The sequence below is a fragment of the Rhea pennata genome, chromosome 11, assembly GCF_028389875.1.
Source record: "Rhea pennata isolate bPtePen1 chromosome 11, bPtePen1.pri, whole genome shotgun sequence".
NCBI classification, from domain to species: domain Eukaryota; kingdom Metazoa; phylum Chordata; class Aves; order Rheiformes; family Rheidae; genus Rhea; species Rhea pennata.
The window spans coordinates 21685389-21711845 of record NC_084673.1 but is presented as its reverse complement, the minus strand read 5'-3'; the positions used below and the strand labels follow the sequence as shown (position 1 = coordinate 21711845).

Below are 26457 nucleotides of genomic sequence, written 5' to 3'. Positions count from 1 at the left end.
GAGGGTTAGGGGCGCTGGGGAAAAGTTCTTTACAGTGGTGCTTTGCCAGTCTTAACCTTGGTTTGATTGATAACCAAGTCTCTGCTGTTCACCCCAAAACGATAAGCTTTTCAGGGAGGGGCTATGTGCATCCTGGTTGTTAATCCTGCCTTTCTGCAGAGTTGAGTCTTGCAGTCCAGAGTGAACTAGAATGTTACTTCTTGCCCCAAACCCTCCATCGCTGACGTCCGCTCCCTGGCAAAACCAGCGGGAAGGCAGCCTTCAACCTCCAGTAATGACTATTTTGGACAGGTGCTTTTTTAAAGTCAAAGAAACACAAGAAAAATCTTGATGTAGCTGAGAAGGGGGAGGGATTTCCAGCTTTGCTCTGGCATGTGGCTCTCTTGAAGACATAGCTGCATGGACCCCATGTGAACTAGCAGGTAGTAGTGGTATCCTCAGGAGCACCAGTGGCCTCCTGCAGAAGGGGACAGGTGGGAAATGCAGTGGCATTGCCCACATCGGCCAGCAGTTACGATAGCGTCCTCTCCCGACGTCTGTGATCCTGCACGTCTAGGTAGAGCGTTTAGAAGATAACGTCAAAATAAATGGTTTGGTTTGAGGCTTGTTAGGGCAGAAGTTCCTCTTCGTGAGACCAGGATTTGTCAGGCTAACAGCATCCGAACAGCTCCGGTGGGCAACCAAGCCGACTGTCCACCCCGACCGTCTCCTGCTCTCGTCCTTCCCCCTGCCGCAGCGGTGGCTGAGCTCGGCTCGCGCGGGACTCATCACAGCATGAACCTCTGCACCGTCTTCCCCGCTCGCGGGCTCGGGGCTGCTGTCTGCGCTTCGGTGGCCGCAGAAGAAGGGCTGTTTGCCTTTCTGGGTCATGAACACGGGCAAAGGAAGCAGCTGAGGTGTGCTGTTTTGATAGCAGTCAGGTTTTGGAGGTGTGCTCGCACTCTCTTTGGGGCCTTTGTTATCGTTTACGTGGAAGCTAACTACCGAGTAGGTAATGTCTGAGTAATTACTGTCATGGTGCGTGCCCAAGCCTTCAGCCCCCGTGCCCTCTTTCAGACGCCAGGCACACGTGTGTGCCCGTGCACACGCCTCCCTACAGAAATCCCTAAAACCTGCATTTGGCGATAAATCAAAGCAACAGGTGAAAAAGCTCAGAGCAAACCTCAGTTACTAATTTCCCAGAAACAGCTCTGAAAGCTCATTCTATGCAGGACACCAAAAAAAAAAAAAAAAAAAAAGAACTCTCCCCAAACAGCAACGGGAATCCCGCCAGGTTTCAGTGCGAGTATTACCCCGATGTGTCAGCTGCCCGTGGTCTTCTCTGCAAAATATCCCTTGGGCCCGGCTCAGCCTGGTGTTATGATGTCCAGCGCTGAGGATGGGAAGTGAAGCCGCAGCAAACTAAGGCACCTTCTCGGCGAGATCTCTGCAGCCGGGGAAGCAGCAGCCGCGCGGCTTTGGGAGCTGCCGTGGTGCAGCTTGCTCCTGCGCCTTTGCACGGGGCAAAATCCAGCCGACGGAGAGCTGATAGATCCACCAACTTGCTGGCAAAGGTTGTGATCTTTAATGTATCGAGCGGCAGAGTTTAAAAATATCCCAAATGTGTCTCCCTTCTGCAAGGCATAAATAAGAGGGGGTGGCTGAGATAGAAATAATGTAATTTAAAAACTCGTGTTTTCAATAGCACCTTGGGCACTGCAGTGGAAGGAGCTCCATTTGCACTGTAATTTTCCCCACGGGCAGCAGGTGCTTATGTCGATGTCCAGGTTGGAGAATCCATTTTTCGTTTTCTGTTTTTGTTTTAGTTTCACTTTCCAGGCTTCCTTCCCCGATGCACTGGGTTTGAAGTGTGAAAAGAGCAAATTTAAAGGAAAAAAAAAAAAAAGGGAGTGGGGGTTATTTTGTGTCAAGTTTGGGCCGAGGAGGCTAGACACAGGTCCTGGTGCCCACCAGCCTTCTTCTAGCTGGGCTCTGCTCAAGGAGGATTGAAGGACCTGTGAGACCCTGTAGCAGCTCAAGCAGTGAGCAGCAAGGAGGCCCTCCTCTGCCTGGAGACTGTAAGATTTTGCAGACAGATGTGCTCTATTAAGAGCATTTCCCACCAAGGGGAGATTGCCACGTGTAGCTCTGCAACAGCCTTGGATAGCTGCAGTTAGTGAGGAGCTGGTGGAATTACTTGGTTTAGATTCTCTAAGATGATGTTTTCAAAGCAGCCTTGGAAACCCAACTCCCAGCTATTCTAGAAGAAAGTTTCTGCACTCTTTTAGCATTTGCGTGCCTCAGTGTAAATTTGCATTTCCTGGTAAAGCTCCATCAGTGTGAGTACCGCATCTCGGAGGTGCGAAGCAATGCTTAAATTAAAGGTGCCAAAGAAACGGCTCGTGGGAAGAACCCTAAACAGAGGGGGGAGACGGGGAACCGAGCTGCAGCGCCAGGGGTATGCGGCTGAGGTGCTGCTCCGAGCTCGGGTGGCGGGATGGCTCTGCTTCCCGTGCACCGGCCCGTGACGGGCGGCTTTGGGGCAAGGATGAACTGGCTGAACATCAAATCTGGCCACAGTAGAAAGCGATTATACGCTGGCGCAAGAATCGGGAGGGTTTTTCTTCTCTTAACCAGGAGGTCTGCAATGCAGGCACCAGAAAATGATAGACATGTGCTGCAAATCTTAAAAAAAAAAAAGAAAAAAAAAAAAAAAAGAAAGAAAAAAAGGCAGCAGAAGGGCTGAAGGGAAATTATTTGGGCTACTTGCCTGTTTTTGCTGTAGTAGGTTGCTTTCTGGCTCTCTGTCCTTTGGTGCATGTTCCTTTTCTTCTAGGGCTGGTTACTTTTGGTGGTATTTAATGTTTTGCCCAAGGATCAATTTTCGAATTAGATACGTGAGCACAAAATCACTACTATAGAATGACAGTGCATAGATCTCCCCCCCCCCCCCGCCCCATTTAAATGCATTGCAGAACTGCAGTGGCCCAAGCTGGGATGAAAATAGAAATGCTGATCAAATAACCAGCTTTTCGTTGAGTTAGACAAGGAAAGAGGATTTCTATTTGGATGCAGATTCTCAAATCCCTGTCTCGAAATCAAGAGAAACTACAGCTGCATCTGTGTCGGATTGCTTGATCCAAAGGACCGCTGCGCTGTAATTGAAGGCCCTTCTCGCTTCTGCTTTCTTTTTCAGATTTGCTGTCTCTGCTTAAGCCTTTGTCACTCTTTCCCTACCCCTTCTTTTGGGGCAGTCCCTGGCCTTGATCACCGCAGTTAAATGTGGGGTGACTTTGCTCAGACAAGGAACTGGCTCCGGAGATGACAGTGGAGCATCTAGCAGAGTTCCACTGATTTCTAAACTCTGCTGGGTGCTTTCTGGATTCCTGTCTACTGGAAACTGGACTGAGAACTGTTAATTCAGGAAACAGGTTTTGATCTTCTTCAGTTTGAGCTTGACTGGCATTGTTGAGCTAGAGTCTTCATTAGTATAAAGTCAGCTTAGTGCCTTCAGTTTGAGCAAAGCTGTCTTCGCTTTGACTATGCGATTTGAGAGCTTCCAGCTCTTGTGACCAGAGCTAGACCTATGTTCACTGGGACTTGGGCTTGAGCTATCCAATTTATTATTTCTTCTAGAAAGGTTGTCTTTCTGGAAGCTGAGCCTCTCCCATTTCAGGTTGTCTGTTCACAAGAGCTTTGAAGTCCAGCCTTGGTTTAGTGTTCCTGCTCCTTGCTGTGTGCATGCCTTTTCAGGGCCCTTGAATTATTAAATTGGAAAGCAAATCACTGAAGAAACATCATCCTGTGAAAGAAAGTTTCTGAAGCTTTAGCACAAGCGACAAATGTTTTTCCCCCAGAGTTTGGAGGGCATTTTGAGGAGGGATAGTTTCCACACTGCCAGAGAAACTCTGAAAGTATGGAAAATGTTTCCATCTTTCCTTAAGTGCAAAAATAACTATGTATTCAAGATGAGGAAAAAATTCTGTGGGTGGATTGCTAGAATGATGTGAAGGGATGCAGCTACTTGGCAGTGGGTATTTTTCCAGCTTGATTTCTTCAATGGTTTTGACAAATTCGGTGTGCTCAAAGTGGATAATTGTGCAGAGGCCAGACTTCCCCACACTGCTCGCATGAACCTGGATGACCCTTTTGCTAAATACAGAGGTGTTACCAGTTACTATTTATTGCACAGATGTGCTGAGTCAAGTCGTAGGAAATCCTGAAGCTGGATTTCTTTGAGTAGAAAGGGTCTGCTGGTCTGGTGAACAAATCCTGATCTGGACTAGGAGGAAGCATTATATCGAGGTGGGCTTCAAGTTGCTGGTGCTGCCTGGAAACTCACTGCCGTGCTGGTGCATCTCTTACCGCTACTGTGGAAAGCAAGAGGATGATTCTGCAGATGCAGGTTCAGGGATGATTCCCCATTCAGCCAGCTTTGGCATGAGCATCATGCTTCCCTCTGGAGTGAAAGAAAGTGAAAAGAAAAGAAAAAAAAAATCCCTCACAGTTGGCTACCACCTTCACAGCTGAATGCTTGTTACGTGCAGGGGGAGCAAGGCTGCGCGCAGCATGATGCGTTCAGCCGGCTGGCTCGGAGCATTTGAACTCTGTCTATGCTCTCTGGGATGTTAGAGATTGGAATAGCCAAAAGAGCTTCTCGTCCAGTAAGCGTGAGAGGGGGGAACTTGCCTTAGTTTGATATGCTGGGGTGACCTGCCGAGAAGCACCTGGTCTTTCATTCCTTAGGAGCTGGCTTGGGGACATGTAGAAAAATGCCTGCTTTATTTCAGGATTTCTTTGATGGAGGAAGCCGTGGTTTTCTTTTGCTTTTGCAATACCTTTATTAGTTTGGCGCTGAGCTTTGGGTCTAGTTTTACCCCCTAGATAGTGAAATCTGGTTATTTAAAGAGATTGTTTAAGATTTGTCTATCACACTTCTTACAATGGCGCAGAATGATGAGGACTATTACCGGGGTAACCAAATAACCAAAGAGCAGATTGGAGGTACCTAGCAGCACACGACAGCAGATGCCAGCATGTGGCTCACAGGCAGAGCAGCCCCTGCTGCAACCTCCTATAACGTGAGCAGGCAGAAGACTTAGCTGTATTCGGGCGATCAAAACCCAACTAGGAGCTGCCTGTGTGAGACCGCCATGAAAAAGAAAGATATGATCCAAGGATGTGTTAGGAGATGAATTTCCAGTAGAGCGATTAATTAATGCCGCTGTACCAGGCAGTGCTGCAACCTCACTTGGAATAGCGTAACCTGTTTGATTGCCAGTATTCAGCAAAATGAATTCAAACTGGAACAGGGACAAGGACAATCAGGGGAATGGAGTATCTGTCTGAGGAACAGAGAGCGAAGAGTGTCTTGTCTAGCCTGGCAAAGCGACGACGGAGCAGGAGTGTGCCTGTGCCCTATAAATGCTCCGAGTACAAACACCCACCAGGGAGAAGAACTACTTAGGCTGAAAGACAAAAGAACAAGGAGGTATTGAGTGATCACGGAGAAATACAGGCGGCGGTTAGAAGATGATTTCTAGCAGCCAGGCACGAGTGAGGTTGTGGAGGGGCTTTCCTAAGGGAGTAGTGGAGATAAAAAAAAAAAAAAAAACTGCTGGATGGATGGACGGACTGATGGGGGCCACATGAAGCCAGTGTCTTGCTCTGTGTCCTAATTGCTGCCCACTCTCGGATCCTGCTGCAGCGTCCAGGCCTTAAGAGGCAGAGATGCAAAGTTACGGGCGTTGTACAGTCACGGCAGCGGGACGGTGTATATAGTAGGCGTCCAACGCAGCGTCGCTGCAGAGCTCTAGCAAATAGTTATCGCGTGTATTTACCAGCTGCAGGGCCTCTGGCTGGCCATGGCTTATTGATCATTATTGAAGATGAACGTCTGCCTCTGATCACTTGCCCCAACTTTTTTCATACACACTCAGCCAAACCTCTGTTGGTTCAGTTTGGTTCCTACTAGTGCCCCAGGACTGAATTTGCTGAAACACCATGAAAATGGGAACCATCTCTCAATATTATACATAGAATAACTTGCCTGATGTCCAGGTCTGGGTCAGGCCCATTGGAAGGTCTTCCAACTTTTATTGACCAAAGAGACCTCAACATTTCATGGAAGGAGGAAACCTGGCTTCAGTATGCACCTCGGCCACCTCTGGTAGTGCTGTAGTCCATGTTTCACCAACACGGCAAATTATGGGGTGTTAAGTAGTGTTGCTGGGTTCCCATGGCAACATTTGAGCTAATTAACGCACAGTGGAGAGTGAAGAAAAAAGGAAATCTGTCCTTAGTGATGACTTAGCTTGACAAGGTTGCTGGGGTAAGAAGAGTTCTGAGTAGACGCTCTGAAGGTGTACGTCAGGGTGTGAGCACACTCATTGCTTATTAGGAGAATAAGCAGGAAAAATAAAAATATGTCTGTGTTGTCCTGACCTCGCTGCACTCCGGATGACATCTCTCTGGCAATCTGGGAAGCGTTTGCATTTGTAAAGTAAGAAACAGCCCCACCCCCATCAGAACATGTGAAAGCATCGTTCAAATGGCTGTTCATTTTTGGTAAAAGAAAACATTTCAGTTCACATTTTGCTATTTAAAATACTGAATAAAAGTAAAGTGAAACAAAGGAAGTTAAGTGCATGAAAGAATCAGAAAAATTGCATTTAAAAACTGGTTATTGTATGTCAGAGAGAAAAAAAAAAACCCTTCCCGAGTCCCTGCAAATGACAGCCAGCGCTGTTCTTCCGTGCTGTCCTTACCCTCGCTAGCGCCTGGAGAATCACCAGGAGCTGTTAAGAGATGGGCCCAAAGGACACCACCCGTCTAGCCTAGTCTCCTGAAATTTGATAGAGAGTCGAACGCAACTTCACAGCTTGGCCCTAGCCACCAAAGATGTGGCCTTGGAAGTTCATGAGCGAAAGTAAATCAGGAGTGAGAAAAAAGGCAGCTTTCCTGTGCGGAGTCACAGATGTAGATTCCCGTCAGCCACAGTAATTAAACTCCTTTAGCGCTTTGTGCACCAGGCAGTGGATAAAGCCAGTGTCTTGGCTAAATTCTGGCTTGGGTAATTATATTCAGCCTTCCTGCATCCTTCTCTGCCTGCAGTTTTAATTAGCAAGAGCTGTAGCTTGCAAACTTCTGCCTTGAGTGCACCACAACCTAACGGGGAGCTTAGTAGAGAGCCGGCGTGCCATTAGCGCCGCCGCCACTACCTCCCACCCCGTCGTGACCGTGGCAGTTCCTTACCCGGAGAAGCAGTGCTGGGGAAAGAACGGGTGTGTTTTAGCTGCTGTTTCATGAGATTGCGTTTTTGAAAATGAGACGAAAGGCTAGCCAGCTCTTTGCAAAGTGCCGGCAAGCACCCTCTGAACTAGCTGTGCCCCCGAGCAGAGCCTGAGAATTGGCCGTGACTGGAGTATGCTGGCTTGCACCTCCCAGGGCCCTGCAGGACTGGAGTAAAAAGATTTGCAATCACCTCTCTTTAGTGGTGGCCACGTGTTGGTGGGCAAGAGAGTGAAGAAGAGGCAAGGTCTCTCCCTAGCTGCTCTCAGTCTCGTTGGCCTCTTGCGAGTGAGAGCGTGGTGGACGCTGGTGGAAAGCCTGGAGGACTTGGTTGGTTTGTGTGACCCGGGGGGCTTGTCCTTGAGCCTTTTTCAGACATGGTACTTCCTTCGTCGCAGAGGAGTCCTCAGGTCTCTTTGACTGCTGTCACTTGGGTTTTGTAAACCATTGATGGTTGAGGAATGATCCACTGTGTCAGGGCTCCCTAATGGGGCGCTGCACTGATTTTTCGTGTGGCCCACGTGGGCAGTTGTTGCCCACTCAGTCTGCAGAAAGATGCAGCCAGGATGAAAGACCTTTTTCCTCATGACACTTCCAGCTTCTCATGGCCTCTGTCAGTGCCTGAGCACTGCAAAGTTGTGCCTTTCTTGGTGACAAATCCATGCTCTACTGGGGATGCCACAGCCAGCAATATTGTGGGCAGAAAAGCAGCTCGGAAATGCACTGTACAGTGCGGCAGCATTGCTGCTCCCCAAGGCAGAGGCAGGCCACTGCTCTGGAGCTGGAGCTGCAGAGCTAAATTTCTCCCCTTAGCAAGTGTAGAATCCTTTTTGCACTCTGCACTGGGATTTCTTTGGGATGAAGCAGCGTGTTGTGGATCTGCTAGTGGCCAGGACTGTGAGAAAAGCTCAAAACTGCTCTCGGGGAGGCGTTCAAACCTGCAGGCGATGGCAGAAAAGGATTAATAGTTACCATTCTCCAAAAATATCCGTGCAGACATTTGTAGAGGTGAAAACTTGCAAGGTTGCGTTCTGTATTTGGCACCCACAGGTCCCACAAGCAGCTCTGCTGGCTTTGCACATACACACAAGCTTCTTGCAGGCTCCCCCTGTCCAGGGCTCATGGAGAAGGAGGTCATTTGTTTCCTCTTTAGATGACTGCCCCAGCAAAACAGGCATGTTATATTAATTAACTGTAGTTAACTAATTAATTTCCCTTCCCTTGGGTGTCTGCTGCTGTCCAAAAACAAGCATGTCCAAACCTGATGCAAACATGCGATCTGTGTTTTAATTCCTCCAGATCAACTTATCTGCAAAAAATATTCCCAGATCCACCCCCCCCCCCATAGCCCTTAAGTGGGTGGAGAAGGATCAAGTTCTTGTCCCCCATGAGCAACACTGCAAGTTAGCCTTCGTAATAGTGCAGGCACCTTTACTGAGATGCTCTGTAGGATTTATATATATATTCATATTTAATCGAGGCAGTTTCAGGCATTGAGACAGCCCGATTCAAAACCGTCATGAAATTCCTCTTGATTTAATTTGGCTGCTGACTTGAATTGTTAGAAGTTACTTGAGAAGCTGCATTTCCAGGGATTGTGGATAATAATGATTTTAAGACCAGTTAGTTCTCAGGAGGCTGGGAGAAGGTGAGGCTCTGCACACGGAAAGCCATGGGCAACGTGGAGGAACGCGAGGGAGTTATTGGGGCAAATTGCCGGGGGTCTTCAGCAGCGCTGCATGTTCTTCTGGCAAGGGGTGCTCACAGGAGCCAGGCTGTCGTGGAAGAGATGAGAGCCTCTGGCAGGATGGCATCTATCCTGCTACCAGGCTGGACCAGGCCCCTGCCAAGAGGACCAGAGTGTCGCTGCGACCAGGGAAATGAGGATCTCCAAGAGCTGCAGTTTGTGAGGGGAGAACGTTTGGGTTCTCCAAGATCGGGCATATATCTGGAGAACTAGGCAACTCCCTGAGATTGTTTCCATATTGGAAATACGTGAACAAACATTGCTGCTCTTGCAGCACTGTTGTGCTGTAATAGTACTATCCTCCTGCCATAGCCTGGTTTTTGGCAGAGACAGTGCAATAGAGACAAAGTCTAGTGTATCAGTGTAATCTTTGGGGCCATTACAGGACCTGTTGCAAACATAAGGGGTAGTTTCCACACTTGCCTTACGTCACTGAGACTTTCATCAGTCTCTCCTTGGCCTGCAACATCTTTATGAAAGAGCCCGTGAATTCCTACAGCCCCTAGCACAGTAGCTCTCACCTGGGCATAGCTTCTGGCACTGCTGCAGCATGCCCACCGATAGGAAACGGTTCCTTGGTCGGTGTTTTGGTTTCAGATGGTTAAAATGGAGCCTTTCTTCATCTCAGACATTATACTCTTAGCTCTCCCCGTTATGTAGACATACTCCCAGAACTATTTAAACTGTGTTAATGCAGTCTGAAATGGTGGTTTAGTTGAGCTTTTAACAGATTTAATCTCTTTTTAGATATTAATCCTTCCAGAACCTCTGATCAGATTTGTTGCTTTTCTCTGAATCCCTCCCACGCTGTCAATATCGGCCTGAAATGAGTTGCTTCGTGCAGAACAAGCCATGGGAGGAGGGACTGTTGCAGCTTTTTCCATGTCTTTTTTCTCATTTCAGGGTATTTCAAACTCCGGTTGAATCTCCTGCCCCTATTTCTCCCATGCTTCCTTGCCCCACGCGCATCTCTCCCTCTGTGGTTGGGAATGAGTTTGTTTGCCTCAGGTTTGTAATCTCTGTGAGTTTCTTTTAGCCGTCTTTCTCTGTTCTCAGGGATATTTGTAAGGTTTTCTTATTTAATATCATCAAGGAGCGTTACTGAATAATAACACCTCCTCTAGCTTGGGGCGAAGATGTATAGGTAATGATGACTGCAACAAATGCTTATCATTGGGTCCCATTTCTAGTTTCTCGCACTGTCCTTTCTTGCTATGCACTACCTTGCAGGATCCTTAAGGCTGTGTGACAGCAAACTGAACCTGTGATCCAGGTCATCAAAGACTGTGGCAGAACTGGAGGGGAAATTATCTTTTATTCCATCACGTTGCTGTAGAGATGACATACTCTCCTATAAGGCAGTAGCAGACTTTGGACAAGCGCCTTTATGAAGTGTTAGGTATGAAAAAGTAGGGCTTGAGCTGTCAAACCATCCAGCACTCTTCTAAGATTTATGACCTTCTCTGGAGTTGGGTTTGAACCAGCCTCCTCCTTGCTTGTTCATACATCCCTCAACTTGAATTCATCTTCCTACCTTAGTTCTGTTACTGTTTGTGTGTGCTCCCACCGTCCTACGTACTTCGCATACAAGTAGATGGCAAAGTCCCTCGAGCAGGGAGCTGACAAAAGAGGACCTCTGTCTGCCGTTATTCAGCTGAACTGCAGCCCCAAAGCCAATCTTCATTAAGTTAGAGCTGAGCTTTGTCTCAAAGTCTCTCCTTGTCCAAACTGGCAACAAAAAATAACTTGAAAATTTGTGAGAGTAAGATAATTTATTACTTTCATGAGGTATGCAGCAGCGATGGAAACCTGCGAGAGGGAGAGAGAGCACATTGCATCTTACCTGTCTTTTTTTTCTATGAATGGACCATAAAACAAAAATAAATGAATCAATCTCATCTCCTATTTCATTTTTATAGGGCATGTTTAAATGAAGATTTACGCCTTAGACTACCAGCTCCTTAGAGTCACTTAATTCTTCTAGGTGGAGTACATATCTAGGCCAGTAGTAAAAGTTGCTTACAAAATGTCTTGGAGAGGGTACTCACCAAGTACTTGCCCAAAGAGAACATCTTGGATGCTTTCAACAAACAATATCAATTTTTAATGATGCTAGAATAGAGAGTGTGTACAGGGCTTGCCATAACGTTCTTCTAAAGCCTTGGGAATATTCTGAAATTGTTTCTGTGATGGAAGGAGAAATTAGTGAGAAATGAAACAGGCTGCAGAGTAGCGAGGTATACATACTCTTGTTTTAAATGATTAGTCAAAATATCCCTAGCTGAAGTTTCTTATTTTGGAGATTTGAGCAAGTTGCACTGTCAAGTAATGTTATCTCGGGGCATGTTCACTGCAGAAACTTTAGGGAATTCACCTTGTAGCTAATGCCTGTGCATTTCCATCTTACCTCCGTTTCCCCACCGTCTTTCTAGGAGCAGTGTCATCGCAGTTCACCGAGGCTTAAGCATCACGTCTTTCTTATGTGCTGTGTTTGCCTGAGCTCTGATGTAACCAGCGTGTGCTGCTCACTGCAGAGTGAGCTGTCAGGGTGGGATCCACACACTCAGCTTCTGTTTGTTTGGCTCAAGCAAACAAAATCCTTGTGAAAAGGGTTGGAGGTTTTCTAGTAGGTCAGACTCTCCCACCTTCGTTATATGGCCCCTTTCTGAAATTTTCTATCCTAGAAGTAATGATCCACACCCTTTAATGCATTTACTGCCAGGAAAATATATATCTGAAAGGAGTAATAATTATATTCTGAATATAATTGAGTACAGATCGCTTACCAGGTGCTATAGCTCAAGCTGAGGCTAGTAACCTCAGATGAGAATCCGCTTGTGCTCACAGTCTCCAAAGAGCTGGGCCGTGACAGCTCCATTTGGGGGCATTTCAACCCAAACCCAAGCTGGGCTGTCATAAAGCACCCTCACATCTGTCTGTACCTGGATGTAGCAACCTCCTCAGACTGTCGTTCGCATTTTACATCAGCTTTACTTTATAAAATCATCATTGAAATGTATCGGTTGAGACCTCAGGCACTCGGGTTATATATTCCTCAAAGCGAGAACCAGGTGTATTTGATGAACCTAGGCTCGCAGATGTTCAGATTGACTGTGGTGTCACTATGCAGTGAAGTAAGGACAGAGCCTTACGGTACAAACCAGGCTGGCTGTGCTCAACAGATGACTGGGAGCAACAGTGTTATGGGGAAATAAGAAGAGTTTGGATTGTTTTAAAGGTTTGTGTTGTGAAGCCGTTAGCCTGTCTTCAGAGTGTGAGCCTTGATGTCTGTATTCCTCATGTTCTGTTCAATGATATTTCTGAACCTTGGAGCCTGATGGTTGTCCAAGCACACCAGGGACACCGAGTCCAGCCCAAGTAGGAGCCCTGTGTGGGAGCTCCCTGCCTCTCTAGGGAGGAGCAACGGAAGCCAACAGCCTGTTGGCACATGAAGCAACTGAGGCTCGTTCCAGTCCTCTACAGATCAGTGACATGGGACAGGCCAGGGCAAGGAAAGATCTGCTCTACCAACAAAGCCCCACAGCCAGGTACTCACGTGCTGCTGAACTGCTGCCCATTGCTCTGGGGTGAATCATGTCCCGTAGGACTTGGATGTGTTCCACCTGCACATTGGGTTAGATTTTATACATGCTCTTTTTGCATTTCCCCACTGATTTGAGAGGTTTTTGTGGTTGTTGTTTTAATACAAGTGTTTTGAAAGTAACATTGTGGTTCACCTCTAGAGTTGCCGTTTGACTTCTTTGTCGTAACACGTCCTGATTAATGATTAATTGCAAAGGACATGTTCTGACTCCAGCCTATGTCCTGGGGTGCTTGTCGCAGCAATGATGCACTAGGCGATTACTCACTCCCCTTAACGTGACAGCTGTATTTCTGTCTTTGGCTGTTAACGACCTTGACCAGGTGTGTGTGTGCTTGTGGATGTGTATGGTTGTAGGGCGCTAGGGATGTGCAAATTTTTCTTTGGATGCACTGTGTGACCCTCATTTTACCAAAGTGGAAAAAAAAAGAAAGAAAGAAAGAAAGAAAAGGAGCATGGAACAGATGGGAGCGTTATTTCTAGATGTAGGTGAATAATGCAAAAAATAATTTGTTCATAACCCCTCCAGACAACTCAGATGTTTGCCTTCAGATAGTGTTGCAAATCCTAGTGCAAATACCTGTTCAGCCGAATGTTCAATTCAGCCATCTTGAAAATTGTGTGCAAATGTGATAGTCATCTAGTCCGGGAGCAGAGCAGTGCCAGGTGACTTAATTAAACCATGAAGGAAATTATCAATAATCACTATTTTAAGTGATAATGAGAGAGCAAATAACTTGTAAACAGTGCACAGCCGAGTTAGGCTATAAAGAATTGTCAAATCATTACAGGTAACAAATAAGAATGTGAAAAGCAATCTTTTCATGGATAATTCACTAAGAAGAAAAAGCTGCTAAAATCAGCAAATGTTTCCTGCAAATAGTTTGCCTAGCTGTTGTTGTTCCTTAATGACTCAGATCTGTTAACCAGGGAACGCATCAGGTTGCCTTGGAAGACAAATCATATTTTTGTGCTTCCTTCCCGTGCGTGGACCCATTGTAACATGAAAACACTAATTACTCTGTGGAGATGATTTTGTTATGGCAGAAATGAAACCAAGCCTGCAGCAATAGCTATTCAGATACGAAATGTTAGAATAGAAAAGATGCCTTTTAATTCCTTTGCGTTCCTCTTTGAGATCCGTATCCCTTTATTTCACATGCAGCTTCAGAAAATGTTTCTGCTCTCTTGGGCGCGGAGGCAGAGGACCCCGCTTTCAGGCCTCGGCAGCCTCAGAACAGCCATTTATGTCAGCGGGAGCTTGCCGTAGATTGGTTTGAAGAACCCCATCCGCGGCCTAATTTGTACACAGATGGTAACTGGCTCACAAATTCCCAGTCTCCATGACATGCTTTCTGATGCGCGGGGAACTGTATGAGTCATATTGCTCCAGCATGGTCTTTTCGAATGGAAATTATACTTTTAAATATATACTGTGATTACATACGGTGGTGATGGGCTCATTTTAAGAAGCTGGAATGTAAGCCATTAAGTTGAGTGGCTGCCATTAAGCAGTGCATTTGCCAACGGATAATAGACAATGATATTTCATCTGTGACAACTTTACCCTCCAGCCTTTGAATAGAGTTATCTTGGTGTGGAACCATTTCCTCCAGTACCATCCATGTGATAATTTCGTTGTACTCGATAGCAAGCGTTGCCTTTTGTGCGTGGAATATGGAGCACAGAAGAGGAGGACTTGGCTGGGGTATCGTGCAGCTTGACCTGGAGAGGTCTGAGCTCCACGCTCCGGGCTGCTCCGGGGGCTTCTCCTGCCGTGCCTCGGACCTGCAGCGGTGGGGGGGGGCTTCGGGCATGCGTGCCCGGGGCCGCCTCGCGTGCCAGCCTGCTGCCAGGCGGCCAGATGGACCACGGGAGGTGGGCGGCAAGGCAGCGGAGGAGCACGCTGTGCTAGGGAGAGAGCTGTTGTCGCCAGGAACAGCGCAGCAGGCCAGGATCGTAATGCCTGTCGCAGGCTGAGTGTCGGCGCCTTGGAAAAATGTCTGGTTTTAAGGAGCTTTCCACCCTCTTTCAGTCAGAGGCATCCACAGGCTGAAGAGTTTGGAGGCGGGTCGTAGTCCAGTTTAGGGAGAAGGTTGTGTTGAGCGTCTGCTTTGAATCACTCCTATTAAAAGAGACATTTGTGGCGGTTTTCCATAAACTCAGAGAAGCCGTCAGGCAGTAACTTTTGTTCATTACCAACCTGGGCCGAATTGAGAAAAGCAGCTTAGAGGTGGAAGGCAGCGTATCCCGTTACTGATCCGGCCAGTCCCTGTAATAGGCTTACGGGGCTCGATGACAATCTGCAGGAGCGTTACGTGCGTTTAACTAGCGTCTTTTACTACCTTACCGGCTAGACAGCTTTTCACATCTGGGATTGTCCGTTCAGCTTTTTAGCAGGACGAACTATGGCAATGCAAAGTGAATCCCTTGGGAGTAAGAGTGCGGGGACCCCAGCTAGCTGGTACCGCTCTGCCGAGACCCAGGGAGCAAAGGGGTGCGCGGCGGTGCGCGGGCGGCGGTGCTCCTGCTTCGCTGCTCCGCGTGCTCCTTCCAAAGCAGCTGTGGTCGCGGCGGGGTTTGCGCTGTTCGATGCTTTTGAGGTCGGTGAGTGAGGTAGCGCGTTGCACAAGCTATTGCCGGGCTTCTGAGGTCAGGCCAGGCCAGGGCACCGTGCCGGGCCCGGGCAGCGCGGGCTGCGAGCTCGGAGAGCCGGTGGAGAGTGCCGGCTCTGCCTTGAGCAGCATCTGAAGGGAGAAGCCGCTTGACGCTGTCGCAGTCCTGCCTCTTTGCCCTCTCGGGAGCTGACGCGCGTGGAGGGTGAGCACTCACTTTTTCTGAGCACTCATCCTGCTCTTTCCTCTTGCTTCCTGAGGTTGCAGCAATGGGATTTTCCCCCGGTTGGCTCTACCTTGCAAAAAACCAGCCGGACAGGCGCTGCTCTCCATTGCCTTGGCTGTTACTGCCCCTGCAAAGTCAGCCGAACCCTGGGGCGGTTTCTGGGGGGAAGGTGCTGTTTCTCAAGCCGTCACTCACTTTAGGCTTTCATTTAATTAAACTTTTTTGTAAGCTCCGCGTCTGTGAAACCATTTGTCGGTGGCATTCCCCTCTTCGTGCTCATGGGCCGCTCCTTGACTTTATTAGATGCAAGCTGCCGAGTGATTTATGCTAAGAAATCAGGAGATCGGGACAGCGGATGGGAGCCCGAGCAGGGACTGCAGTCAGTGTAAGCCGCTCACCTGAACTTCAGTCTGTCCTGGGCGCTGCTTTGCGCTAGTAACAGTCACTACTTTTTAAATTCCAAGTCTTCATCACCTTGCTAAAAATATCAGCATTATAAAAAATGATATCATTTTGGCCCCAGAGCGCAGTAGCGATATACGGGAATTATGCATTATTAAGTCTATTACTTAAGATGTTTTAATACATTGTGGTCTGGCATGACATAATCCAGGCATCTGCTTCATTTCTAAAGGGTGTTTAAAACACGCTGCGGTGATTGATGCCGCGACGGGGGCTCTTGCTGCCTGTTCCTTTCACTTGGCCGTCCAGGAACGACGTCTCGGCTTTGTAATTGCAGACCTGCTTTTGAATTAATTTCCTTTTTGAGCTCGAGACCCTGGCCAACTGTGTCAGCTTTTCTGGAGCAGAGCATCTGCTTTCTTAGGCTTTCCTTAGTCCTGCTCCTTTCACTTTATTCGTTTTGCTGTGAGTGTTTGATTTCAGGTAAGTGGAGCCGCTACGCTCCATTCGGGCCGCAAGCGCCGGTTCTGGGGAGCGAAGCGCAGAGCTGCTGCGTGCGCCTGCACGCTCTCGCTTTCTGCGGAGCGGGACAGGGCTCGCGCAGCCGTGCCGCGCCGACGTTGCGCCGCCGGCGAGCGCAGCCGCAAGGCTGAGGACCCTCAGTTGAGGATCGGGAAGAGCTGCGTGCCGTCGCCTTGCTGGGTTGAATAACTCAGTCCTCTGGGAGTAATTTGGGTTATTTGCCCTTTTATTTCTTTTCATTGTGGACCCCCCCCCCAACCAATGCCCAAGAGTAAGAGGTGATGGACGTTCGAACATAAATGATCTATAAATCTGCAAGCCTTCTTGCCTTCTTCACAGCAGCTATGGTTTTATCCCCCTTCATTGCAAAAAGTATGCAGTTCTCAGGTGAACTCTACCTACAGTCGGTCGGTCCGGGAGGCTGTTCTTCCTGGGAGGGAATGGCTTTGCTTTCCAGTTTCAGGGAAAACAGGCTCTTTAGGCAAAATGCTGAGTGGCTGTAGGCTGGTCGTTGCTGCCATTTCCAGCCAAATCGTGGTCATGTGTGAATGCCGACGCCGGGCATTAATTACGCCGCAGGCTGCGCAGGATGATTTCATTGCATTTAAGTGCCCTGCACCGTACCTCCTCGTTGGAGGATTCATGCAAAAATAACTCTTGACAACTGGTGCTGGCGCTGATTTGGTGTACTGACGTGAGCAGCTCTGGCCACATCTGCAGAAAGGTGCTGTTTTTCTGGAAGCACTTTAAATTTTGAGCTCCAGAGCTTACCTTGTACTTGGAGTTAAAAGATTAGGTTGAGTGGTTACTTGTAATTACTGCACATGAACGATATGTCGTCAGGCAAAGAGAGGTGTAATGTGCTCGATACACAAAAGGGACTGAAAAGCAATTACAGGGACATAGGTGCTCGCCGTGCCCCGGAGCCCGTTCAAACCCCACGGGCAGGGCTTTCCTGGGCCAGCTCAGTCTTTTCGTTGTCGCTACCGTGGTTTTAAAGGCATCGCCAGCTCTCCAGGTACGGTGCCAGCCTCGTGTTGCAGCTGTTAGTATTAATGCAAATGACATGGCAAATAACTAGAATAGGATGGAGAATAAGAGTAATACCCTGCCCTGGAGTCTACCGCTGTACCCTGTAGGAGGCCAGGTGATTTCGCTTGTGCCAGGCTATAGCTCTTGAAGAAAATTAAATCAGCAAAAAAATAAAGTAACTCAGTCCTAATGAACCCTTAAGTCTGGACTGATTCTCCACCTTTGGATACGTATAAAGCTTGCAGCCAAGTGTGACAGTCTTTGCGGCACTGGAGGATAGCAGAGGCTCGCTTCCTCCCACCAGCCTCTTCCAGCTGAAATCCAGCCATTAGTCAAATTCATCAGCAGGCTCAAATGCAAAAAGGGAAATTCTCTGCCTCATGCTTAACCTTTCTGTGATTGCACCTCTTCAGAGAATAAGCAAATCAAGTGGAAATGCCCTCCCGTTCGTTTGGTGAATGATTAGCCGTGTGGCTAATCCGCTGTGATTTAGCATCGTTCAGTTTGTATAATTTCTGATGAGAGGTTTAAAAATAAATGCATAATCAAAGGGCCTGTTGGGAGATGATACGAGAGCAAATGTACAGAGCGGTGAGGTGGGGGTGACGTTTTCTTCGGTTGTTGCCTGTGGGCGAAAGGCTGTTGTTTATCCCTGGAAGGGTACAGGTAGCCAACAGTGGCTTGTGTGGCCTAGCCTCAAACTGAATGACCATCCTGAGAAGACTTCTGCTCGTCTGTGTCCTCTACAGTCTCCACGGATGTGTAAGTCCCTGATCTCTTTTTCCAGCTGGCCAGTAAGAAGCCAGCAAGTGCTGATTAGTTGGGAATACTTAACAAAATTTTGCAGTCGCGGCTGATTTCAGCCAAACGCGTTTCATCCTTGGCTGCCTCACTGCGGGCAGGTGCTGGGCGGGAGCAGATGGTGGCCTCCAACTGGGCATCGTGGCGCTGGACGTGAACAAAGTCGGGGAAAAGGCACCTGGCTGAATGAAGAGATTCAACCGTTCCCTAAATTCCTCTTCCGCAGCGCCCCATCTTGTAGAGCTTGAGCAAAGTCTCTTTGCAGTTACACAGCTGGCTTTGGCTGGTAGATTTAAATCCTGCCCTAGCCTGGAATAATTCGTAAACCTTGGTTTGGAGGACACTTTCTGAGATGCACTTTAAAAAAAAATCTCACATGGTGATTTTGGCACTCTTTTGGTGAAAACACGCTATAGAAAAGACTGCTAGACTGGGGATGCCAACTTGCGTGGAGTCTGTTGCTGCAGGAGGGTCTCTCATGTCATCTCCCCTCCCTCCTCTCTCCTGTGTGTGCAGGTTTTCTCCCCCTACTTGGTCAGGCGGTGGGGTTAAGTGGAGTAATTCCAGCAAATAATGCATTTTGGTAACAGGGTATTGTCCCTGATATTCCTTCTATTTTTATTTTCCTGCTTTCTTTGGCAGTGGTCGTTATTTTATCTTGACAGCTGCGCCACAAAGCCATGGCCAGAATTGAAAAAAAGAAAAAAAGATTCCAGAGTCAAGCTACCACATCTGAGCTCCTCTTTTATTTTCCGTGGAAGTTGCCCCCTGCAGCTTTGGTGGCAATCCCTCCCTTTTGGCTGAGGCCTCTGGAAAGCTTTCGCGAAAAAGGCAGCGATGGGGCTCGTTTGCCAGATGGACATTGCTGACGCTGGTCAGGAGCGTCGCAGCCAGGTGAGCTCGGCAGAGGTTTTGCAACGATGTACCACAATGTTTATCATGGGACGGCTTGCAATATCCCTGCCACGCCACGGCCTGCGGTGCCAGCGTCAGGAGCTCTCGGCTCGCCTGTGCTCACAGCCCTGCATCCCAGAGTTCACCACTTGCAGAGCGCTCTGGAAACCTTTTTTACTGTTTGTTGTTGTTGTCGTTCTACACTGGCAGCAGCTCTAATGTAATTCGGTATTTCCAATGGCCTTGTTCCATCCTGGGAATAAAACCAGACTAGAAGATGAAGGAAAATCCACATGGACCTCAAGATGAAATGATGTAATTCCTTCATGCTGACTCACTCTTGTGCAAGCGTTCACCTGTTGTGCATGGGCACATGCAGGAGCATCTTAAATAAGCATCTTTAGAGTGAGATTCTTTGAATTATAGGACACTTACAGAGCACTTGGAAACCTGTAGTAAGAAATTATTGGACAAGTTCTAATGATCTGGTAATAATGCCTCGTGTTCTTAGTCTACATTCCAGAAATGTGTCGGTTGTGCATGTAATTAGAGCCTTTTCTTTTTCCATTTTTCCTTTCCTCATGAAATTCTCTGGTGGCGCTAGGACGTGGAGAGTGCTGATCTGGCCTTAGACTCTTCATCTGTCTCGTCTGCACTCATCTTTGGCCACGATCAGATGTTCACCCAAAGGTGAGGCAGGCCTCGTGGTGAACAGTGATGCCATTCTGGTTGGTTCCCTAGACCATGCCCAACAACCTCGTGGTTGATCCTCAGTCATCTGCCCACTGAGAAAGTTGTTTCTTCACCCCAGACAGCTAGTGGCTGACTATGCTCTGAAGTTTGCTGTAAAGCAGTAAGAACTATACTCAGGTCCGTTATTATGAAATGCTCTTGGACATTTGTCCTGCACTGATGCTGCATGATGAAAGCACTGAGAAATTTTTCTCTTTTGCTCTTCAGTTCAAACAACCAAATGACAAGAATAATTGATTTCAGTGGGATCTAGGGCCTTTATCTGGAAGACATGCAGTATTCAATGTATCTCTGAAACAAATGCACGTTATCACCTATTGTGCTTTTCTAACTGCCTCATAAGTCCTTATAAGTAGGACACTTTCCCCCAAATACTTGCATCTTCATTATTATAAATTCAAATAGCTGAGATTTTGTGAATTCTTCTAATGGTCAAGGAACACGTTGCATTGTTTATAACAGCTTTTGCATACTGGGAACCTATTGTGTCTGGATGAGTTTGATTTAAGAATCTGACTATTTTTATTGTGATTGTGATTATTAAATCCAGTTTGTGGTTACCCCTTTTTAGTGATGGCTAAATTGTAGATGGGATGGACTTCAGATGTGGAAATGTAAACTTCTACATCACCTAGTTAAACAAAGAGAAATAGTCATTTCTAGGGCATGATTCACCTCACTCGAAGGTAGACAACTGAAAGAGCTGAGATGAATCACACTCCAGATGTGTCTCTTTCTTTTCACTGATTATAAAGGAGTCCTGATGACTGTCTCGGATGTTGTATGGCAGTCATTTAGAATTAGGGGAGATGAGTCCCTTTCAGGGTCTTTGGTTGGGTATGTCTGACCACAGTGTCAAGACTCATTTGAAACTTGGGGCTTAGGCATTTTTGAACCAACTTTTGATTTGACATCCAAGCCCTAACCCAAGAGACCTGAAGTTTCTGGACTGGAGAGCTCCTGTGCTGAATTCTCTCAGAAAATACAACATTTTATTCTGACCTTTCTCTAGTTCTTCTCTTTCTGCAGCAGATATCAAGTTCTGTCTGTGTAACCCTGCCCTGAAATAGTCAGGTTGCTTCACAGATACAGCAGAGTGTCTTATAAAATAAATTAGAACTGGACCTTTTCATTTTGGGCGCTGACATTCTGTCAATGGACCCAGCATGTTTGATGGCTGGAACGGGAAATCTGCCATCGTGCTGCCATTCCTTTAGTGTAGATTTAGCTGTGTTTGTATTCTGGAAGGCTAAGTCTCTCTCGCAGACTTTCTGGCATGTGCGTCCCTTTCTTGGGCTAGTGTTACAGACTGAGGGCTGCAAAGAACCAGCTAACGTGGCCAGGGTCTTTCTTCTACCCTGTGGTGCTAGAAAGTGAAAAAGAAGAAATTTCAGTCCCTCTTTCTCTTGTGTGCCAGCAAACACCTTGCAAAGCCACCTCAGCTTCTGACATCTGCAGAAAGCCTCTTACAGTTCTCTGTGTTAACAGCAGAAAAAGGTCATGCAAACTGCCCTGCTTTTCTGGCCCTCCACACCCTTTGCAGTTGACCAAGCCAAAATCTTCTGCACTTCTACAGATTGGGCAAGGACAATGTAAATACAATCCCTCTGAAGTTGGGGTTCAGTGACATTTCTTGTGGCAGCTCAGTGCCCAGGACTGGCTGCGTGCGAAGTGGCAGCACAGTCTATGCCAGCTGATGCAGAAGAAGCAGAAACGCAGCGTCTGCGTAATAGCTCTCTTCCTGGTTCACCATCAGTGAAAAAAATGGACTAAAATACCCAACGGCATTAACAAAAGGAAGGAGTGTCAAGCCAACCTGATTTATTTTTTGATGAGACAACTGATTCTCTAGACAAAGATGATGCATTCAAACATATCTATTTAAATTAACCAAACGCAAGATTATTCAGAGACATTGGTAGGAGGTAGCCGTGGGAAAAAAAGGGAGATACAATATATCACTAGAAGATTTCTCTGACATAGTACAGGAGATATTTCATGCTGTTTCACAAATCCCTGGTAAGGTCTCCTTGGGAATAGTATTTACAGCTCTGGTCATCTGTGTTCAAGCAAGATGCAGCCAAAACATCTAGATGCCTTGAAGAGCTAGGGAAATGCTCAGGGGAAGGAAGAGCCGTCTGCGAAGACAAGACTAAAAGAACAGAGCTTGTTTAATGTAGAAAAACAGAGGCTGAGAACAGGGGTGTGACTGTCTCCATAGAAGCATCAAGGGTGAACACTACCGAAGGGGAAGAAGTCATTACTGGCACAAGAACAAATCATTGTCAACTGGCCGTGAATATATAAAGGGTGAAGAAGTCCATCATTCCTTTCTTGGGGTTCTTCAAGGTTTTAACTGATTCATATTTATGAAAGGTTCTAGAAATCCTGATGGTTTAGAGCAGCACAAGGTGAGAAAGTGCTAGAACATATTGTCACCTGGGCTGAGCCAGTTGTTGCATTCAAATCAGAAGTCAAGCTTCAAAACTGTTATTTCTTGCAGATTTAGCTATTCTTAGGCTAAGAGAGGCTCCAGAGCTAGGACAGGCTGCGGGAAGGCCCTAAGCTGTCTGACTGCAGCTACTGCAAGATTCGTTGGGGTCCTCCGGTGCCCAGCTCCTTGCAGCTCTGTATCAAATGCCCAAATGTGAGACAAGTACATGTCAGTACATTAGATGCCCTCTGTGGTAAGGTCAACATGTAGGTTAGGTCCATTGCTTGATTCTTAAATGATAGCTTGTTATTAACCTGTGCTTTGCTGTGCCTTGGTTTCTGTGTATTATCTGGTGATCTTGTAAAGCTTGTACCTAGGAAGCCTCTATATGATATGTGAAGTCTTTTACAGCTGATTTTGAATTTTAAAGGATAATTTGTCATTTTTGCTAACAGCTACCTAACATGTTTGGGGTTGCTTCTTCAAAACTATTTCTTTTTTTTTATTATTGTTTTTTGGCATTGGCGGCATGAGTGTGAGAACCTGCACATGATCATTGGCATCATAGAAGGGGCACAGAAGTGGTGGTCAGGTGTCCAGTGTACATGTCCCATCTTCCGTGTTGAATCCTTCTGCAGCCTTGAGCTTGCCTCCTTTAATTTCCTCATTCGCAGAATAGAAGTTGGAAAAGCTTTACTTTACTTTATCTGCTATAGAGGCAAGAGGAGTGAGCTGACTAGTTAAATCTTTGCTTTGAGGATGAAAAGCACTAAGTGTCATGTTGGACTGTCTTAGATTTTGCTTTTCTTATGTACAACTGACTGTAACAATTGAAGAGCTGAAACAGCAACTGTATTTGTCACAAACCTAAGAAGCTTGGTTTCTTAAAGGAAAGTTAGCTCAAGGAAACTGTAAATCAGGTCCTTTAAGCTGTTGATTTAACTGTCCATAGGACTTGAATGTTCTCATACATTTACCCTGAGAACCCCTGCAGCGATGCTAAAAGGTTTACTGCAAGTTTTTACTATGCAGGTAGTTGTTAACAGATGTTTTTATAAGCCAAAGTTGTAAAAGAGCAGTGAAGAGCTCTCACAGTGCTTCTGCACTTATTTAACCGCTGTGATGGGCCCCTGTCTCTATGTTTTGTGTTGTTTGCCTAAATTAAGAGGGTATCTGTGGTTGGTAAAGTGTTGCCATGTAGAAGGTCTGTACTGATTGCAGAGCTGGGCTCTCGCCTTGCAAGTAGAAACTCTGATTTGGAGCCAAGCCCGAGTTCACCACACTCGGTGCTTCTCTGACTGCAGAATTAATGAACAAGGCGCAGGATGGCTCTGACAAGCTTATTAGCATATGGGTAGAGTCTGTATTTGCTGGGACAGTCTTACTGTTCAGTGCCGAATTCCTGCAGTGGACAAAACAAAAACACAATTTATTATTCTGTTAAATCAATGACTCTCATTCTGAGGAGCAGTAGGTGTCCGAGGTACGGATGGATGATTTGTCTTGTGGATGCACAAACATCAGTTGTTTGTATGAGTCCTTCCTGCAAGCATTAAACAGGAGTTTGTGGAAACCTTGGTGACTCGAAAGCTTGCTGATGAAATACAGAGCTGTTTACCTCTAGGTCATTGAGGTGGTCCTGGCCCATCTCTAAGCGCACCAAGAGCTCCATATGAAAGTTTCCTGGGTCTTGTAGGACACAAGTTTGGCCTCAGTCCAGTTTCTAGCGGGCAGGTATCTGCATCACGAAGGCTGTCACCACAGCCATCACAAGAAGGTTACTTGGAGGCAGAGCAAAGACCACTGGGACTGATCTGCGTTCTAGGTTAGGTCTGAAACAGGTCAGCAGGGTGGTACAGTGCCCTTCTTGCCTCTGCTGCATAGCCTGAAGATTTCAAGTGCAAGGTTGTCAGTGTGTCACCAGTACTGAATTAATACTAAACTCACAGTTAAAAATAAAATGTTCTCCTCGATATGTTAGGAAACTTTGCCACTTCCCCCCCCCAAAAAAAAGTTGACAGCTCGCATAATTCATTGCTTGGAGTTGCATGCGATGCCTTCTAAACCTGAAGATTATAATATTTCCTTTAACTGAGCAAGCTTTGGGAGACCACAAGGAAACTAAAATTCCTCTGCAAGACACCATCAATCTGTTTGGCCATTTTGGGGACTTCCCAGCTGTACATTATGCTAACTAAATTATACTTGAAAGTCAAGTGCCTTGAGAGGTGTGCGTGCGCGTTGAAATGGCTTAGCGGTGACAGGGAGAGGGGAGGTGTTGCTTTTTACGTAAGTAGGGCCAGGACCTGAGAGATGCTGAACAAGTGCACATGATGTTCACTTCTGCACTCTCAAAGCCTGACCACAAGGTTAGGAGCACATGGCTGGCTGTATAGGTGCCTGTAGACTGCATTAATTTTTTTTATTCATGTGAGAGTTGTGTGTAACGCACAACTGCATTATGGATTGGAATGGGGAAAAATTGCTTTATTATGGCTAAGCACTTTTTTCTGTGTTGGGAGTATAAATGTGCTTGTGTCGGAGAACAGAGCCTTTACTGATTGTTTCTTTTTTTTTGTTTTTTTTTTAAGCTAATCAGTGGTGGTTCTATTGTAAGTGCTGAGGCAGTATGGGATCACGTCACCATGGCCAACCGGGAGTTGGCGTTTAAAGCAGGAGACGTTATCAAGGTCCTGGATGCTTCCAACAAGGACTGGTGGTGGGGTCAGATTGATGATGAAGAAGGATGGTTTCCCGCCAGCTTCGTGAGGGTGAGTGACTTTCTTCTTTGTCCTACCACGATTACCAGTGCTGTTTGAATCGGTCAATGGACTGAAATGGCAGTTTGACCTGATGGTAAAAGCAGAGTCCTGCACACCGTATTTGCCACCACTGATGTTTACTGTCAGCAGTGTGGCTGTTTTCTATCAGTAAAAGGGGAACAAAGAAGGTTTCAAAAGAGATGAGAGGTGGTAGAGGGTGACCAGAGTGGGTCCTGGCTCTGCACAGTGCTCCTGGGACCCGGAGCACCTTTGCTGGGTGTCTCTGCATGTTGTGGGCTCTCTGCTTAGGTGATTCTCCTTTGAAAAACAGCTACCTGCTCTGCCGGCTTTGGGTAGATGATTTTGGGGTGCCTGAAGGTTTATGCTGGCTACAGGAGACCTGCATTTGGGAGAGCTTTCCCGGCTCCGTGTAGCACCTTCCACAAACCACGCTGAGCTTTGGCTCTCCAGCACTTTTTGGTGTTGAATTAATTGACTAATTAATCTTTGAGCAGCTTTGGCTATTTTTTAAGGGGACAAGGACCATAGTCCCTCGTCTCTGGTTTTCTGCTGAGGTAGACTTTGCTGTACCCGGGCAGCTCTGGTGGTGATCCAGCCTTTCACAAATTAACATTCAGCACTTTATTTATTCGCTCACTATGTCTTAGGAGAGCAAAGGCACAAGAAGACACTTTTTTTGCTGCCATCAGCTCCTGCCACACTATTAGGGCGCTCTCAAGCCTTCCTCGGGGAGTCAAGACATCGGCATTGACCTTGTCCGCTTCTTTTTTTTCGCTCCCTTCTGCAAAGGGTGCGATAGGCGGGTTCAGAGATTTAATTCCTTTAGAAGCTGAGGGAATATGGTTCAAAAATGAAAATTTCTTTTGCCTTGTAAAATTGTCCAAAAGATGACTTTCCTTTAAACCTCCCAGGCAATTTGACAAGCTCAGTAGCAGTGGAAGAGAAGAGTGTTTTCTCTGAAGCACACGACAAAGACCGTGCAGCATCCTAAAGCAGTGCTGTATTTGCCTTGGCTCTCTGCCTGTCTTATGCCCCTCCTGAGTCCTTACTCATTCCTGCATTACCAAGATCCTGCTTTGCTTTTTTGGGATTTATATCCCATTATTTGGGAAATAGCCCCCTGGATTAGAAAGAGTGGGTTAAGAAGTATGGTCTGATGTTTTCTAATCGTGTATGATGACCACTGCTTGGGGAATCCAGACTTTCCCTGGCTTATGCCTCTCTGCTCTCTGATGGACAGATATTTTCCTCCTGTGGGGCTTGGTTAGGCAGCTCTTGTCAGCCCTCCTGGGTCTGGCAAGCTCTTTCAGCAAGAGATCAGGAACTGGAACTGAAGCCTGAGCTCCTTGCATAAGAAAACCCAGCCCAAACCTCACAG

The 26457-nt window shown here is 46.9% G+C and overlaps 1 protein-coding gene across 8 annotated transcripts in view; it reads left to right on the top strand.

The window, feature by feature from the left end:
• Positions 1-26457, top strand: part of ARHGEF9 (Cdc42 guanine nucleotide exchange factor 9) — a 200487-nt gene that overhangs the window by 105319 nt on the left and 68711 nt on the right. For all 8 annotated transcript variants that reach the window (XM_062584967.1, XM_062584964.1, XM_062584965.1 and 5 more), the window contains one exon: positions 24888-25067. In XM_062584967.1, the coding sequence (XP_062440951.1) occupies positions 24888-25067 (180 nt within the window). The remainder of the gene's footprint in view (positions 1-24887; positions 25068-26457) is intronic.